Source organism: Eubalaena glacialis, chromosome 2, assembly GCF_028564815.1.
Source record: "Eubalaena glacialis isolate mEubGla1 chromosome 2, mEubGla1.1.hap2.+ XY, whole genome shotgun sequence".
In the NCBI taxonomy this organism is placed as follows: Eukaryota; Metazoa; Chordata; class Mammalia; order Artiodactyla; family Balaenidae; genus Eubalaena; species Eubalaena glacialis.
In genome coordinates, this window is record NC_083717.1 from 70,310,647 (window position 1) to 70,329,074 (window position 18,428).

At 33.8% G+C, this 18,428-nt stretch overlaps 1 protein-coding gene across 6 annotated transcripts in view; it reads left to right on the forward strand.

Annotated features, from left to right (window-relative positions):
* Window positions 1–18,428, forward strand: part of DENND4A (DENN domain containing 4A) — a 134,207-nt gene that overhangs the window by 60,774 nt on the left and 55,005 nt on the right. For all 6 annotated transcript variants that reach the window (XM_061180166.1, XM_061180165.1, XM_061180169.1 and 3 more), the window contains 9 exons: window positions 1,463–1,632; window positions 2,455–2,696; window positions 6,215–6,281; window positions 7,681–7,739; window positions 10,096–10,240; window positions 10,497–10,672; window positions 14,838–14,938; window positions 16,716–16,934; window positions 17,490–17,635. In XM_061180166.1, the coding sequence (XP_061036149.1) occupies window positions 1,463–1,632; window positions 2,455–2,696; window positions 6,215–6,281; window positions 7,681–7,739; window positions 10,096–10,240; window positions 10,497–10,672; window positions 14,838–14,938; window positions 16,716–16,934; window positions 17,490–17,635 (1,325 nt within the window). The remainder of the gene's footprint in view (window positions 1–1,462; window positions 1,633–2,454; window positions 2,697–6,214; window positions 6,282–7,680; window positions 7,740–10,095; window positions 10,241–10,496; window positions 10,673–14,837; window positions 14,939–16,715; window positions 16,935–17,489; window positions 17,636–18,428) is intronic.

The window sequence follows — 18,428 nt, forward strand, 5'->3', positions numbered from 1 at the left end:
GACTATATAACCCATGTCTTTTGATTGTTTTGTCTTCATCCATACTTTATTGGATGCTTAATGGAATATTAATTTTAAAAGAAGGCAAAGTTTTTAAAATATTAGGTTTAAGTAAATAACTAATAAGTAGATATCGTTCTCTTTAAGTTTTTAAATCAGTAGAAAATGTGGAAAAGTATTTATTGTCCTTTTAAATTAATGTTTCCTTAATATTTATATTAAATTTAATCAAATCTATAGTTCATATGTAATTATATTTCAAAATCATCTGAAATATTGTAAACTAACTTGTAATTTTATAATGCATAGTTGAATTGCCAGAAACCTCAAAATATCAAATTATGTACAAGAGAGCAGATTCAACCTTTTAAAAAATAAATTTTTAAAGTTAGTGTCCTAGACTCCTACCTTCTTCTACCTGTGATTTTCTGGGGTCCACAGCTCATCGCTATTTCTATAGTTACTTAAAGGCTATACCGTTACTTCATGACTTGAGAAAGTAATGGAGAGTTAACTGTAAATCCTTATGGGATCAACTGGCTGGCTAGCATATAATTAGAGAATTTTAGAACTGCCTTGGACCTCTATATCTAGTTCATCTCACTTTATAGATGAGAAAACCAGAGACCTATAGGTACATGATTTGTCCAAAGTCAAACAGATATTAGTGTGGCAGACCAACCACTCATATTCTTAGTTTATCATTTTGTATTTAAGATCATGTCTGGTGATGGTTTCCACTTGACTTCAAGGGTTCAAGGTCAGGGAACCTATTTTCTGTTTCTGGTCCCACAAAATCCAGGACAAGAGTCTGCTCCGAGGGTTTGTTAGGTAGAAGATACCTGGACTACTCTCTAGACTAGTCTATTTAACATGAAATAATATGCCACTTGAAACTCTATTTTCATATATTCTGGGATTATTCAGAAGCTGGGGTTAAGCTGATACAATTTTAAAGACATTGTAAATATGTGACTTCTATTTTTATGTGTATTTTTCTTGTATTTGTCCTAGAAGTTATATATATAGTCCTATAGAATATCTATTTTAATGTGTCAAAAAAACCCTAAGGGAAAGTTATTGAAAGCTAGTGAAGTGGATATATGCATTTGAACATTTCAAAAAAAAATAGTATGTTCATATGCTTTAAGGCAGTGTGACCACAAAATGAATTTTTAGGAGTGTGTTTATATTTGTGTATGTTTCTTTAGAATAATCTTTTCTTGTTTACTTTACTAGCCTTTGTGGATGAAGCTTGATAAATATTACATAGTTAATATGAATAGTTTGAGGATTAAAATCTATATGAATCCTACTAAAGTATTCAGGGTTACTTGGTGAACATATATGTAATGTTTTGGTCTTCCAAAAGTGTTAAATAATAAAGCATTTTAGCATCATTCAAATTATGAGCCCCTAAATTCAAGACATGATGAGTTAATATTTATTATTGTTTTTACAGGTCTAATTTGTAGATACCCTCCAGAAGATTATGAGTCATTCTCACTCCCAGAATCTGTTCCCCTATTTTGTTTACCAATGGGTGCAACTATTGAATGTTGGCCACCAAATAGCAAATACCCTCTCCCTGTATTTTCTACATTTGTGTTAACTGGAGCCTCAGCTGAAAAGGTACTATATGTTTAACAAATGATATCTGCAAATTTCTTGTACACTTTCAAGTCTTAAGTTTTATATGCAGGAACAATAGAAAAAATAACTGGTTAAATTGAATCTATTACACTCACCTCTTCCACTTTGTTAAAATAACTATATCCAGAGACACAGGAAAAGAGAATTTCATTCTGTCCCATATACCCAAGTGCTTTTTTTGTGAATATAGTGAAAGATTTTTTTTCATCATCAAATGATGATCCTTCATTGCTTCGTTTTCTGTGTTACAGAAACTTTAAAGTAATACTAAAGACATTATTAAATACGCAGTGTTATTTAGAATCATAAACTGTTATATAGTTGGAATGGACTTTGGAAATCATCTAGTCTAACATCTTCATTTCATATATTGGGAAATTGAGGTCTAGAGAAATTCAGTGAATTGTCTGAAGTTGGAATATTTATTTCCTTATCTAAAATTCTGTCCCACTCTCTATTAAATAATTATTTTCAATCATTTCCTTATAGAGAATATTGATACAATTGCTTTTACTCTATAAAACAAATGCAATTTAATTAAAACACCTTTTTTTCCCCAATAATAAGGAGACATGAGAGTTGTGCTGTGTAGTTTTGTTGTTGTTGTCGTTGATGTTTTAACGTACTTCAAGAAAGCAAGAGAGGTGTCTCTTCACCACTGGGTTTCTGGTACCTGGCACCTTGCTTGGCTCATAGGCATATAATGGCTCCTAATAGCTCATCCATTAAATATTTAACTAATGATGTGATTGGAATAAATGATATAAGGCATATTTATCAAATATATTACTTGTTTTCCAGGTCTATGGTGCTGCTATTCAGTTTTATGAACCATACTCCGAAGAGAATCTCACAGAAAAACAGAGATTTCTTTTGGGTTTAGCATCATCAGCAGATGAGAAGTCTGATAGTTCCAAGACAGTTCACACTAGTAAATGCATCTGTCTTCTCTCTCACTGGCCTTTTTTTGATGCATTCAGGAAGTTTCTGACTTTTCTATATCGTTATTCCATCTCTGGACCTCATGTCCTTCCAATTGAGAAGTAAGTTAGAAGCCTTCTTGGTTCAAAATTTGGCAGCTCTTTCCATTATGTGTGGTGTATTTGTACTGGTAATTGAGTAAATTTTATTTGGAAGCTAGATTTTTCAAGAGAAAAAAAGTTTGGTTGATTCAGTCAGGTAATATTTCTCTATTATACCTACAGTTTTGTTATTTTAGATAATTTTATCTCTAACAAAATGAAATAAATGTTTCATCTTTTTGATACTCTTGTGAAGTTTGGAGATCCTAATTAGCGTTTTTTTTTACAGGTTTTGTTAATTCTTATTTTACATGTAATTTGGGTTTATATGAACCTTTAAAATATTCCTTACTATTTTTAGATATCATGAATTTAAAGGAAAAATTAGATAAATGTATTTTTTATTCTTTTTAAAATTTTTGTGATTTACTTTAAGATCACTAAAACTGAATAATCTTTAATGTAGTAAGGTTTGACACAAATGAGATCTAAACATCACCACTGTCTATTTGACTATTGTTTATTTTATATCATCTATCACTTAAGCTCTTTTGTGTTCTTTGGCAGAATTCTGTGATTCTAATGACAGTTGAAAGTGATAGAATTATTATAAGAACAGTCAATGTAAAATATTACTTTATAATTTTTCCTTGCAGTTTTCTGCCCGCATCTCAGTATTCTAATCCACCAGTTCTCAAATTTTTTAGTCTCAGGACCACTTTATACTCTTAAAAATGAAGACCCCCCCCAAAGAGCTTTTTTTAACGTGTTATATCTATTAATATTTACTACATTAGAAATTAAAACTGAGAACTTCAAAAATATTTATTAATTTATTTTAAAAAATGATAAACCTGTTACATGTTATCATAAATATCTTTTTTCTTTTTTAATAACCATTTCCTAAAACAAAAAAATTAGGAAGAAGAGTGACATTGTTTTACATTTTTTGCAAATCTCTAACGTCTGGCTTAATTGAACATAGCTAGGTTCTCATTTTATCTTATTTTTAATTTTTTTTTGGCCATGCGGCATGTGGGATCTTAGTTCCCCAACCAGGCATCGAACCCATGCCCCCTGTATTGGGAGCACAGAGTCTTAACCACTGGACTGCCAAGGAAGTCCCATAGCTAGGTTTTCATATATGCTTGTGCTTTCAGTCTGTTGCAATATGTTGTTTTGGTTGACATAATGAAAAAAACGTGGCCTCACACAAATATGTATGTGGAAAAGGGAGGGCATTTGAATAGTCTTTTCAGAAAATTGTGGATTTTCTTTTTTGACAGTGCACCAAAACTTGACAAGTATAGTTTATTATAGGTTACTGTCAGTATGGAATCTAAAACTTTAGTGATGAACTTTCTCTGTTACAGTAAAATCTATTGGTCTATCTCTTTGAGTGGAACTTTCATAGATGTGTGATTTTGTAGCATCGTACATTGGTCATTTGGAAAATACTGGTTCACTGAGTTAACATAGATACATCTCGTTATCAAAATTTAAAAATCAGATTTGTGAATATAACCACCTACATCAGAAAAATTTTTGAGTATTGAGAAATTGTCAAGTTTATGGTAGCAAGATTCTAATTTTTACTTGAAAGCTTGAATTTATTTACTTATTTGTTTGTTCCTCCTTTGGGGTTAACTGAGAAAAAGGTTTTAGTATTCCATTTTGATTTCTCCCTTGGCTTTTTAAAAACAGCTTTATTGAAATATAATTCACATATCACACAGTTCACCCATTTAAATTAGTATACAATTCAATGTTTTTTAAAAACATGCATTCACAGGGTGTACAACCATTACCAAAATCTAATTTTAGAACATTTTCATCCCCTAGAAGAAACCCCATACCCATTAGGTGTCCTGCCCCATTCCCCACTTATCCACTCAGGTCTAAGCAACTTATATGGTCTTCTTTGACTGGATCCTTTCATCTTTTCGTAATGTTTCCAAGGTTCATCCATATTGTAGCATGTGACAGTACTACATTTCTTTTTATTGGAAAGCTTGAATTTAATTATTGGCAACAAGTACTGTAAGTTATTTTTCTTGAAGCAATAGCCTCACTTTGTTCATTTTAATGTAGAAAATATCTACTGAATACCCACATTGGATAACATTAATATGTCTTTTGTTCTTTCAAGGAAAAATGGCATTCTCTGGAAACAAAGCAAAACAAAAACAGCTAATTCACTCACAACTCAGTCACACAAGTGCTCTTCCTCAAGACAAACATCATACTCCTGTATGCAGCAGAAGTGCTTTATGCATTCTTCCCCTTTCATCACACAGATTATTTATAAGTATACACTGCAGAGTCAAAATTTAGTAAAATTAATAGTATTTACTGCTTCATCCGAGACATTCTTAAGTGAAACTGAATACAACAGCTACAGTTCAGTGCCACTCCCTTGATTCATAGTAAGGGGCAGCAGTTTTATCCACAATGCTTTTGCACCATCAGTGCAAATATCAACACAGTGAAAATGGCAAACGGTGTCTTTAAAAAGTAGCTTTGACCTTGCAGATTCTCCCTGAATTGGTCTTGGGGATCTTTAGGTATTCATGGATCACACTTTGTTTTCTGCTATTCTAACTACTTCACATAATGCAAGCAGATGTGTGTCCTCTGGAACTCATTCCCCTTATCTTTTTGTTCTTAAACTGTGAGTACCTTAATAGTAGAAACTGGTAGTATATGGCTTTTAAAAAAATAATTCCCAACATGTCTCGCAGTATCTTATATATAGCAGGCAGTCAAAACATGTTTGTAAAAAATTAATAATTTTCTCTTCTGATGTTTTGTATCCAGTTGAAATTATCTCAGTTCTGAAACCAAGATGATTTGGAAATAGTTTAAAAGTAATAGAGAAATAAAATAGCTCATTCCTTAAAAAAGGATTGTTCACTATTGTTGCCTTTTTTCTTTTCCATGGTATTCAAAACAAAACCCATCAATCTAGCTTTTTATCTGTTCTCTTCTGGGGAAAAAACCCGTAAAATCAGTAATAGAATTTTTAACCTATTGTTAATAAAAAGTATATTGTTCATGTTTTAGAAACAGTTAAACTCTTTCATTTTTCTGGAGTACTCAGTGGTTGCTTCATTTTTAAAATATGAGCAATTGACTAAAAAGTATATTGCTTCATTTTTAAAATATGAGCAATTGACTAAAAAGTATATGCAAGAATTAGCTTCTTTGGTAATGTCCACATCTCTGTTACGTTGTTTGTTATCTTCTTAGGGAGAGGTAGAAGTTACAGTGGCTTTTCAGACATTAATAACACAAACGTTATTGAATGTGAGAAAGTATTAATATGAAAAGTTTTGGGGTGGGTTTAGATAGAAGGAACTTTCCTGGGACAAATGATTTTTGGTTGTTGTTTGTTCACTTGCTTTTGTAGTAGCAGGGATTTCGAAATTATAGGTACACAGAGCTTTTGACTCAACCTGGACTTGTGGTGACATGTTGACCTTTATAGCATATGGTATTCACTTTGGAATCAATCAGGTGTTTGTTTGTTTGTTTTTAAGGCATATTTCTCATTTTATGCATAAAGTTCCTTTTCCGTCTCCTCAGAGACCACGGATTTTAGTTCAGGTAAGATTTTCATGATGTAAGTGCTCTGTTAAATAATTATTGACTCTGTCAAAATGTACCATAAGAATAACAATTTTATATGGGTAAAAAAATCAAATGAAATCAAAAGAGAACCAGATACTGTTTTACGTTGGAGTTTGGACCCTTATGGTTTTATTAACTGCCTCCCAGACAGACATCTAATGTTTCCTCTTAGATAAAGCGTTGCAGAGTTAAAGAAGTAGACAGCAGTAGGCGTTTTGAACACGTAAAAAGGGACTGCTTTCCCTAAATTTATTCTTGGTATTTGAACATTTGTGCCTTTGGCATTTATTCCCTAAGTTAAATGTATTAGAAGAGATAAAAGAAAAAGCTGTGTGTTTTCATATATTGCATGAAGAATTGCTCATATCTTTGTGAGAGGAGGAAGTTTAAAGTGAACATAAATTATTTTCCCCATCTCTTTTCCCTGTTGACTTTATCTTTCGTCTTTTGTTTACATTTCTTTTTTGTCTATGCTCTTTATAGGTAAGGTCTTTTGAATCTATTTAATCACGATTTTTGAAGTGATTTTGAGAAAATATTTCATGTATTATCACTATATGTGCCTTGTATTTATCACAGCCCTTAATGGAGTATCATTCAAAATTAGAAATCATTTATAAATAGATATTTGCAAATTTGTGTAAATCTGCATAAAATTTTAAATGTAGATTAAATTAATTGCATTAATATATTGATACAGATAAAATGTCTAGAAAAATATCATTTTGATAAGCTTTATAAATAGTCTGCATATCTACATATCATCCCAAGTTACTTCTTGGTATTTAGTGCCAGAATACATATAGCACAATCAGTTTGAATACACATAAAAGATACGTTTTATAGCAGAAGTTGACAAGTTTTTTATGTTGAGGCTGAAACAGTGTTTCAGTCTTTACAGTAAAGGCCATACTGTCTCTCTGGAAACTACTCAGCTCTGCTTTCATTGCACAAAAGCAGCTATAGGTAACACGTAAACAAATGTGCATGGCTTTTTTTTAATAAGACTTTATTTATAAAAGCAGGTGGCCTGTGGATTTGCCTTGAGGCCATAGGTTTGCTAACTCTGGTTTTACCGTATTAAATGAATAATTTAGTCTTTTGATACAGATTTGTTAAATGGCATCAGGGAAATGTTGAGAAACAGAAGAAAAGAGATAGGATTCAGAGTAAGAAGAGTTAGTAGTTAGAAGAGGTCAGTCATCAGGACATATTTTTCAGGATCTTAGTAAGTGATATAGATGGTTCCTATACTGGTGAATGGGGATATTGAAACTTTATGGGCATCGTCTATATATATATGTTTTTTTCTGGAAAGTGATGTTTTAAAGTTCATCTTTATATTTCAAATACTTTATTTTTAATCTATTTTCAGTTATCACCACATGATAATCTGATTCTCAGTCAGCCTGTTTCTTCACCTCTTCCGCTAAGGCAAGTAAAACTTCATTTGTGTTTCTCTAAATGTAGTGTGAGCTAAAGTAACATTCAAGTATTTTCTCTCTTTCCTAGGGAAAATTGCAAATGTCGATGGAAATACTTCTCATTTAATTGTTTCTTACCTAAATTTCTTTTACTTAACAGTGAGGTTAAAGGTCTTAAAGAACACAGAAAAACTTTTACAATAGTGTTTGGTATTTTGTGTATCCATTTATTATGATTAAGTACATACAACTACATAAATACGTATATATGTCTGTAGATTATGAAAACAATTTTTTTTAGCTTTAAATATCCTCTGAAGAACATTCAAATGCAATTAATTTTAAATTTAACCCCCAAATAAAAAGTTACTTATAAATACTAGCCCATGGAATAGAATAATGTATTTCATCACCTTAAAAGTTCAGAAAGATTATGAAATATGTTTTTTCTAAAGTATCATTTCTTGAAATTTAATTAGCTGTGTAATTTTTCTAGCAGGGAAATAGTTACAATATAATTAAGTTATTTTGTAGCACATACCTAAGGGAGACCAGCTGCCATCTTTGACATTAATTTTGTAAGAATTGCAGATTATTTCATCACCAGGTCTTGGCCCAGAGTGACCAGTGTTTTCTTAACCTTTGTTTGAGCTGAGAATAAATTAGAAATACTGACTGAGACTACTTTAAAACAATTCTACATTACCCAAGAGCCTTTTTTTATTTTTTGGTAATGGCTTTATTGATATATAATTCACATACCATGCAATTCACCCAGTTAAATTGTACAATTCAATGATTACATTCACAGAGTTCTGCAACTATCACTATAATCAATTTTAGAACATTTTCATAGCTCCAAAAAAACCCTGTACCCTTTAGCAGTTACCCTCCCTTACTCCTCCCATCCCTATATATACAAACACACACACGCCCCCTTCCCAGCCCTAGGCAACTGCTGATCTACTTCTTTCGCTTCAGATTTGCCTGTCCTGGACATTTCATATAAATGGAATCATATAAAATGTGGCCTTTTGTGTTTGGCTTCTTTCACTTAGCATGTTTCTAATGTTTATCCACATTATAGCATGTATCAGTTCTTCATTCCTTTTTATTTCCAACAAATATTTCAGTGTATGGATATACCACATTTTATTTATCCATTTATCAGTTGACAGACATTTGGGTTGTTTCTACTTTTGGGCTACTGTAAATAATGCTGCTATGAACATGCACAAGTTTTTTGTGGGCATATGTGTTCATTTCTCCAAGAGACTTTATTAGTTTTGGTTTATTTTAAAAAAGTTAATTCAGTGAAGCCAATTATTTAGCATTATAAAGATGAAATACTGGTTAGCTTACTGAATCACTTACTTTTTTTTAAAAATTTTTTAAAAAATTTATTTTTTTTTTATGTTTGGCTGCGTTTGGTCTTTGTTGCTGCGCACAGGCTTTTCTCTAGTTGTGGCGAGCGGGGGCTACTCTTCATTGCAATGCGCGGGCTTCTCATTGGGCGGCTTCTCTTGTTGCAGAGCACGGGCTCTAGGCGAGCAGGCTTCAGTAGTTGTGGCATTCGGGCTCAGTAGTTGTGGCTTGCGGGCTCTAGAGTGCAGGCTCAGTAGTTGTGGCGGGCTTAGTTGCTCCGCAGCATGTGGGATCTTCCCTGAGCAGGGCCCGAACCCGTGTCCGCTGCATTGGCAGGCGGATTCTTAACCACTGCGCCACCAGGGAAGCCCAGAGTCATTTACTTTGTTAATGCAGTATTTTGTTAACCATGTACAATGTCTAAGTTTTGATTATTAATTTGCTTTGTATGTGTGTATCATCACTTAGTAGCTCTTAATTAATATTATCATTACAATAGTAAAGATAATCTAGCTATTTGTAAATCCAAACTTTGAGATGTGTATTTACCTTAAGGCAGTTGGGCCTGTAAGTCACGTACGTTTTCTGATAATTACAGAGGAAGATGAGCCATGTTAAAAAAAAAAAAAAAAAGAAAAAAAACTTGCATTAAACGATTTGCTTTCAACCAAAGCACCCCTCTTATACATTGAATTCTTTATTGGAACATTATCTACATGGCAGATCTTTTTATACAAAATGAAGCAGATGACTTTTCATTTTCCATATTTAATACAACGCAGAAGAATCGAATGATTTCAGAACCTCATAAAACTTCATTATTTTCATAGTGTGTTTCTGATGCAGTGTTTTCCCTACGTAAGAGCGACAGTCATGTTTAAAGTTAAATATGTAATATGAACTATAGTCCTACCCTAATCATGAACTTTTAAAAATTATTTTGGATAATGAGGTGTTTGATCTCTGTTTTTTTAATTATATATTTTTGTTTGGATTTATAGTGGTGGCAAGTTTTCAACACTACTTCAGAATTTAGGCCCTGAAAATGCTGTGACACTACTGGTGTTTGCAGTAACAGAACATAAGATTCTTATTCATTCCTTACGGCCTTCAGTGCTTACTAGTGTGACAGAAGCATTAGTGTCTGTGAGTATCACAGTTTCTTATTGGCAGTCAGTTTCATTTTAAACCTAATTATTCATATAATTTAAAGCTGTTTTAATGCTTAACTAATGAGTGTAATGAATTTCAATTTTCTGGCCATTAACACTAGTTGTAATTATTTAACAAGCATTATACCACTTTCGGTATAAATATTTAAAAGACAGTTTTTTGTGTGTGCTGATGAATTATGCTTCAAAGTCAAACAGCTAAATATTCTCTTTTCTTTTATTTATCGAAGATGATTTTCCCTTTCCACTGGCCATGCCCCTATGTTCCTCTCTGCCCACTGGCTTTAGCAGATGTCTTGAGTGCACCATGTCCATTCATAGTAGGAATTGATTCAAGATACTTTGATCTCTATGACCCTCCACCAGATGTCAGTTGTGTTGACCTAGATACCAACACAATTTCTCAGTAAGTTCGTTTTAATGATTCTACTTCCAGTAATTTACAACTTTGTAGTGTATGTATGTAAATGTATATTTTGTGAATGATAACTAGAATTCTTTTGAGCTATGTTGTTTTTATATTTGGGGTTTTTACCATCTTTGAATCAGTTCTTACTATACTTTGATGGGATAGGTTTAGTGTATTAGAGAAGGTTTTAATCCTCAGCTCTTTCAATATTTGAGAAATATTATAATCTTACGCTTACTTAGAAATTTATGTAAGAAATGTAAGGATTTTATAATTTTCTCTCTCTATTGGAATAATATTTAAGTTGTAGCTAAGCTACTGGAACTGCATACTTACAGCTTTTTTATAATTCAGTGTTTTCTCTTGTATTGTTTATTTTCAGTTTAATCATACTTAAGCTCTTCGGGGAAGAGGAAATTGATGCAATACCACGTTGCATCCACAAGACATACTTAAAATAGCTGCAAGTTACCCTATTAGTAAAGCCCAAAAGCTAGTATACCTTTTACAATTTAAGTACGTAGTTATGAGATAGGTTTTTCTACATTTTTAAATAAGCATGTTTCATATTAAAGCCTTTTGATTTAATTCTGAAATCTTACATTAATTCTAGTATTGTTATATGTCAAAACCTCAACTGCCTAAACCATTAGAAAAGTTTAGCAAAAAATAATTTTCTTTTATAAGGCATGTATGCTTTCAAAAGCCTAACCAAGAAAATATGGGATGTACTTTGTGCATTAAAGCCATTTTATATATGGGATAAATAGCGTCAAAGATTCTTTACCATGAACATTTCATACTTTACCAGAAATATTTAATTCTTCAAATATTAAAGTAGTATCTCTTTTTTTTTGGCCAGTTGTTAATGTTACATGACATAATGTTTTTAAAAATTGAAATTCAGGGTGGTAAATAAGTATATACATTTTCTCTCTTTTTATACTTTTATACTTTTCCTCAATTTGTTAAAAGAATTTTATTCTTATCATTTTAACTTTGTTTTGATCACTAATGAGTTAAAGAATCAAAGAAACATGACTTGTTTGCCCTCATCAGTGGTCTTCCTTCTTGGTTTTATGGCCTTTCCAAACCTATGGGAGGACTAAACTAGTGAATTAATAGCTTTCTACTTTCCTTCATCCTGAATTTCTGGAGCCTCAACCTGAAATTTGAAAGAAAAATCTGAGTATGAAATCTGTGGTTTCCTTTTCCCTTCTCTGACTCATAAATACATATAATAAGGAATATATTATGAATGTCAAGAAATTTCTGAAGAAAGGGAAATTAATATCTGATATGTACTAGGCATAAAGCTGTATGCATAGCCTAAGGTATCTCATATTATTCTCTGTATTTTGTGAGGTAGTTTTTACCAACCAGTCTGACAGACAGATAAGAAAACCAAAGCTTAGATTTTTAAGTAATTTATAAAAAGGCACATAACTTAAAACTGCCAGAACTGATTTTGAAACTATCATTGTCTGACTCCATAACTATTACTTCTGCCACTTATTACTGGCTAACTACTTATGCAATAGTAATCCTATAAATGGAACTTACTATGAATAAAAATGCAGAAGGCTGTCATAGATCCAAACTCAGGTACTAGATAAAATTCCTTTTTTTTTTTTTTAAATATATTTATTTTTGTCTGCGTTGGGTCTTCGTTGCTGCGCACAGGCATTCTCTAGTTGCGGCAAGCAGGGACCACTCTTTGTTGCGGTGCACGGGCTTCTCATTGCGGTGGCTTCTCTTGTTGCAGAGCACGGGCTCTAGGTGCTTGGGCTCAGTAGTTGTGGCATGTGGGCTCAGTAGTTGTGGCTCACGGGCTCTAGAGCGCAGGCTCAGTAGTCGTGGCACATGGGTTTAGTTGCTCCGCGGCATGTGGAATCTTCCCGGACCAGGGCTCGAACCCGTGTCCCCTGCATTGGCAGGTGGATTCTTAACCACCGTCACCAGGGAAGTCCCTCGATAAAACTCTTCTCCCGAGCCAAGTTTTACAGTGATGATATCAAGGGCAAGAGGAGGAAATTATGTGAGTAAATAATAGTAATTTGATGAAATGATACCAAAATACTGTTCATTCACTTATGCTGCAGACATCTCTTGAGTGCCTTTTTTTTTTTTTTGCTAGGCACTGGGAATAAAAAGACAAACCAGATACACTCCTTTCTCTTAAGTTGCTAATAATCTAGTTAGCAAGGCAGGCACACACACAGTGAATGCTAAGGCACAGTAGGAGTGCTGTGTTTTAAAGTTTTAGCAAGAAAATAATGTCAAAAGTGTTTTTACATTGTGTTCTCACTTTAATACAGGGTTCAATAGTCCTGGTCACATTATAGATGAAATAAAATCTCACAGCAGGACATCTGCAGTTTGACCCTGCCCTATCTGTATTTTATTATCATTGTGGAAAGATAGGGTAGATTCCAAGACAGTTCTTCTTTGTCAGCTTAAGCTTTCCCATCCACTCTTTTTTCTTTCAAAGTGATATTTGCCCTTTTTGTTCTGTGGGAAGTTTAGGGAACATTAAAAAAAAAAGTTCAGCAATTCCATTTCACACTGGTGCTATGATGTTGTCTTTGGTGGTTAGAACATAAGTGATTTACTTTTCTTCTCCTTTTTCTCTGCATTTTTCAAGTTTCCTAAAATGAGTATTTATTGCTTTTGAAATAGAAAAAAGATTTAATAAATAGAGAGTGGAATCAACAAACCTATAGTTAAGTCAGAAAGCTTTATCATGTTTTATCACCATGCTCTTTTCTTCTCCTACTCCATATATAGTTTAAAGATCATGGGCTTCCCTGGTGGCGCAATGGTTAAGAATCCGCCTGCCAATGCAGGGGACAAGGGTTCAAGCCCTGGTCCGGGAAGATCCTACATGCTGCGGAGCAACTAAACCCGTGTGCCATGACTACTGAGCCTGCACTCTAGAGCCCGCGAGCCACAACTACTGAGCCCGCGTGCCTCAACTACTGAAGCCCATGTGCCTAGAGCCCGTGCTCCACAACAAGAGAAGCCATCGTGGTGAGAGGTCCGTGCACCACAACAAAGAGTGGCCCCCACTTGCCGCAACTAGAGAAAGCCCACACACAGCAACAAAGACCCAATGCAGCCAAAAATAAAAATAAATAAAATAAATTTTTTTAACGGATTAACTGTGTTGTAAAGGTTGTATAAAGGAGATTATAGGAGTTCATCTAGAAACAAAGATATCACTGTCAAGCTGATGTCCTCTTTTATAGTTATAAAAGTATTTTGGAGTGTTATACTTTATTCAAATAATCTAATATATTTTTAATTAATTAATTTATTATTTATTTATTATTTTTGGCTGTGTTGGGTCTTCGTTGCTGCACACGGGCTTTCTCTAGATGCAGCGAGCGGGGGCTACTCTTCGTCGCAGTGCGTGGGCTTCTCTTGTTGTGGAGCACGGGCTCTAGGCACGCGGGCTTCAGTAGTTGTGGCACATGGGCTTCAGTAGTTGTGGCGCATGGGCTTAGTTGCTCCGCGGCATGTGGGATCTTCCCGGACCAGGGCTCGAGCCCGTGTCCCCTGCATTGGCAGGCGGATTCTTAACCACTGTGCCACCAGGGAAGCCCAAATAATCTAATATTATAGATTATTTCTTTTCTGAAAGAAACAAAGCTAAATTTTACTTGTATTTTTAGGAAACTAAATATTTGGATATACCGAAGTATTTTGATAAGCTTTATGGATCATAAGTTCATTGAAAGTTTTCTACAGTGCTTTGTCTTAGAGTATATAAGAAAAAAATCTCCTAATAGTAGGATTTTCCCAATGTTTAGGTGTCTAGAGACTCTTAGATAAGATTAAGAGTAATGACCACCACATTAAGTTTTGTAGTGATTTGCATGATTCCAAAGCAAGTGGAATTGACTCAGTATAAACATAAGTGTAAAGTTTTGAGCTATATTTAATACAGGGTTCTACTCTCATATAAATTAATTTTTAAGTATTAAACACTCCAATTTACCCCTGTAGTATTTTTCTTCTGTTAAGTAGAATATTTTGTATATTTTATTTTTGTTCAATGTGTTTTCTCTTTTCCCCTTTTTATAAATAACAGATATATACCCACCCCTGCCCCACCCCAAGTTAATCTAACAAATATATTATTGTTGTCATTTAATCTCAGAACTGGTGACAAGAAAAATGTAGCCTGGAAGGTACTTCCAAAGAAACCATGTAAAAATCTGATGAACACACTGAATAATTTGCACCAGCAGTTGGCAAAATGTAAGTGTATAATTTAATTAAAGGAAGTAATTTAATCTGAAGAAAGGACTCCAGCAACTTTGTCTTACGTGTAAAAGGATGGTGTTTACCTAAAGGAAAGTGTTTTTACAATCTTAAAGGCAAATGAGCATTAAAGCAAAATTTTTGAGAAGCTGAGTGGGAGATTTACAAAGTTAATATTTTACATCATAATAAAATTCAAAAAGAGATTAAGGTGATTATTTTCAAATACTATGGAAAAAATACTGGTTTCTACTTGTATATTTTCTTTATACATAGAATAGAAAGTTAGTTTTGAAAATCTAAGACAGATGGTTTAAATTACATTAGAAAATGCTGATGATTTTTGTGGGTTGAGAGCAAGGTCATGTGCTTTTCACCTTCCGTAGATCTTAATGCTGTGCTTACCTCAAATAATTTGAAAATAGAAGCTTGCCAGAAGCATTCGGAAATTAATTAAAGTGAAAATTGATTAGGATATGGAGAATTTCAGTTCAAAGCTTACAATAAGAGTATCTTGATAGTGATCCAGAATTACCAATAAGAGGAATTAAGCCTTCATTTATCTAATCCTCTTGGTATTTTATACCAACAGTCCATTCAGGGTTCATAATTTAATACTTATTGTATAAAAAATGGTCAGTAATGGTGCAGCAATATTTGAGGTTCTCATTTATGTATTAGGTGAAATATAAACATGGGAGGTGGCCTACATCCTCAAGGGTTCAAGGGTGCCTATAGAATAGTTGGAAAGAGACATGGAAAAAGACAGTGTTTACAAAGTAAACCTTATAACAAGTAGATAATTCAGAAGTGGCTTATAAGTATTGGGATATGAAAAAATGACATCAAATGGAACAAATTTTATACTATGGAACAAATAAATTATGTATGGAATTTTATTTAAGCTACTTAGTTAATTGCTTTCTAAAAATTCATGTGCTTCTTTTGAATAGCTGAGAAGCCCAGCAGCTCTTGTAGCAGTATTTAAGTATTATTAAAATAAGTGAAATAACCCATCTAGCTCTACTGAAGGGTAGAATCTTACAGCTTAAAATTACAGGTTTAAACAATACTGATATTGTTATTCAGGATTATATATCACTTTACAGCTTCAGAGCACTTTCACATACATTCTTTCGTCTTTACAACTGTGAAGATACTAAATTTGAGGGAGGTAGCTTGTCAGAGATCATACAGTTAATAAGGATGAAGCTAGGGTTAAAACCTAGGCCTTCCATTCCAGTGCCCACGTACTTTTACTTTTTTAAACAATAAGAACTCCAAAAAAACCTCCCTAAAATGATTTATTGTTCCTCATATTTTAAGAAGTTTTAAAATTTTGAGGCAATCACAAACTTTGTTTCTGTGACCTTTTGAGAATAGATGTCCCCATCATCTCCAAATGAAGTGTATTTCCTACCAATAAGTACATTCTGTATCACTACAGTACGCTATAACCATGAAAATCAGGAAGTTAACATTGAGCATTACTACCATCCTTATCCTCAGACCAAATTCAAGTTTTGCTAGGGTTATATATTAAGGAGTTATGTAAACAAAGGGTTGAAGTAGCTTGAGCCCTTTTGAAAACACAACACATTTATTATTTTTCTTTCAATTTTATTGAGATATAATTGACATATAGGACTGTACAAGTTTAAGGTATGCAGCATAATGACTTGAATTACATATGCAATGGATTTATAATTGATACCATTATGAACATTAATTTTGACAGTTCTGGGGAAAACATTAACACTGTATTTCTTCACAGTGCAGCAGAGACCAAGAGACGATGGACTAATGGACTTAGCAATGAATGATTATGATTTTAATTCTGGAAAGAGGTTGCACATGATAGATTTGGAAATCCAAGAGGCATTTTTATGTTTCATGGCCTCTATTTTAAAAGGTTATAGATCATACTTAAGACCAATAACACAAGCCCCATCTGAGACAGCCACAGATGCAGCCTCTCTTTTTGCCCTACAAGGTGAGTGATTGCATAGTACTACAGCTTTCATATTATTGAACTTAACCTTGTGATGATTGCTCTCTGGGTTAGTAGCTCATATTTATCAAAATATACTTATCTATTTCAGGAGTATGTGAGTATCAACTCAGTTGGTAATCCATTTCCATAGGACTGGTTATTTCTCAGGCACATTAGATATAGTCCCATTAGCAAAATATGCAGAAGAGACTATTTGAAAAGTACAGAGCTTCCTAACCATGTACCACTGCACTCTGTTGTGGCACAGATGTGTTAAGATATTGATGCTTTTAGCTTTCAGGGCAGCCCGGTGGTGTTGGGGAAGCAGAGGAGCCCCTGGGTTGGGGGATTTGAAAGATCTGGGTTCAAGTTCCTTTCCTATTGCTATCTTTGTCAGGTTACTTCCCCTTCAGGGGTCTTAGTTTCTTTTTCTGCAAAATAGTAGGATGTGGGGGGTATAGATGACATGGTTGATCTAGTTCCTTCTAGCTCAAAAATTCTCTGAATCTATAAATGATATTATATATGCTAACATTACAAATTTATGTTGAACAGCTTTCTTAAGAAGCCGGGACCGGTCACATCAGAAATTCTATAACATGATGACCAAAACACAAATGTTTATTCGCTTCATTGAGGAATGTTCTTTTGTCAGTGATAAAGATGCAAGCCTGGCGTTTTTTGATGATTGTGTAGATAAAGTAAGTAATAGTATGTCTACAGTGCCGTAACTTATTTTGTGTGACTATTATAAATGTTATGAGTTACAGTTTCTATTTATAACTTAACCAGCTTTTAACAAAATTTAAATTAATTCCATTTCATCACTGACCCTTTATTATGAAAGTTTTGGTGGCCTACTAGATGTTATAGACCACAACCTCTTAAGACTACTTTGCAGGATTTTACCAAATTATGAGTTTTATTTTAGCAACCAGGTCTGTAACACTGCCTGTCCACTTACAGACTGTGGGAGCTTTGTCCAAGCCTATGGACCTCTAACTTGATCATCCTTAATTTTCACCTCTCCTTTTGGTCTAAGGTGGATTGTCACATGCTGAGAGTAGGTGTAGAACATAACATTTCACCTGAATATTTCTACAATTTGGGAGTGCATTTGTAGCATAAATTAAGTGAATTAATTCTACTATATTAAATTCATGTGTGAAACCTTTCCTGCCCCTGTAGTCCTCTATCATTAGTGGGATAGAGCAAAGTGGGTATCCATGGTGGATAGAGAGGAGCTTGGGAAACAGTGGCTCAAAGAGGGGTGTCAAAACCTGAATGGGTGAAGAAGGAGGAGCAGCCTAGCATGGGGTGTTGGAGCCCAAGCCAGGTGAGGAGAGCATCTATCCATGCAGGAGGTGGCCTAGCATGGGGGATCAGAGGACGAGCAGGATAAAGAGAGTGTCCGTGCTGGAGGACAGACTATTTCCAGGGGTCAGAACCTAAACAGGATGCGTCCATGCAGACATGAGGACAGCATGGAGTGTC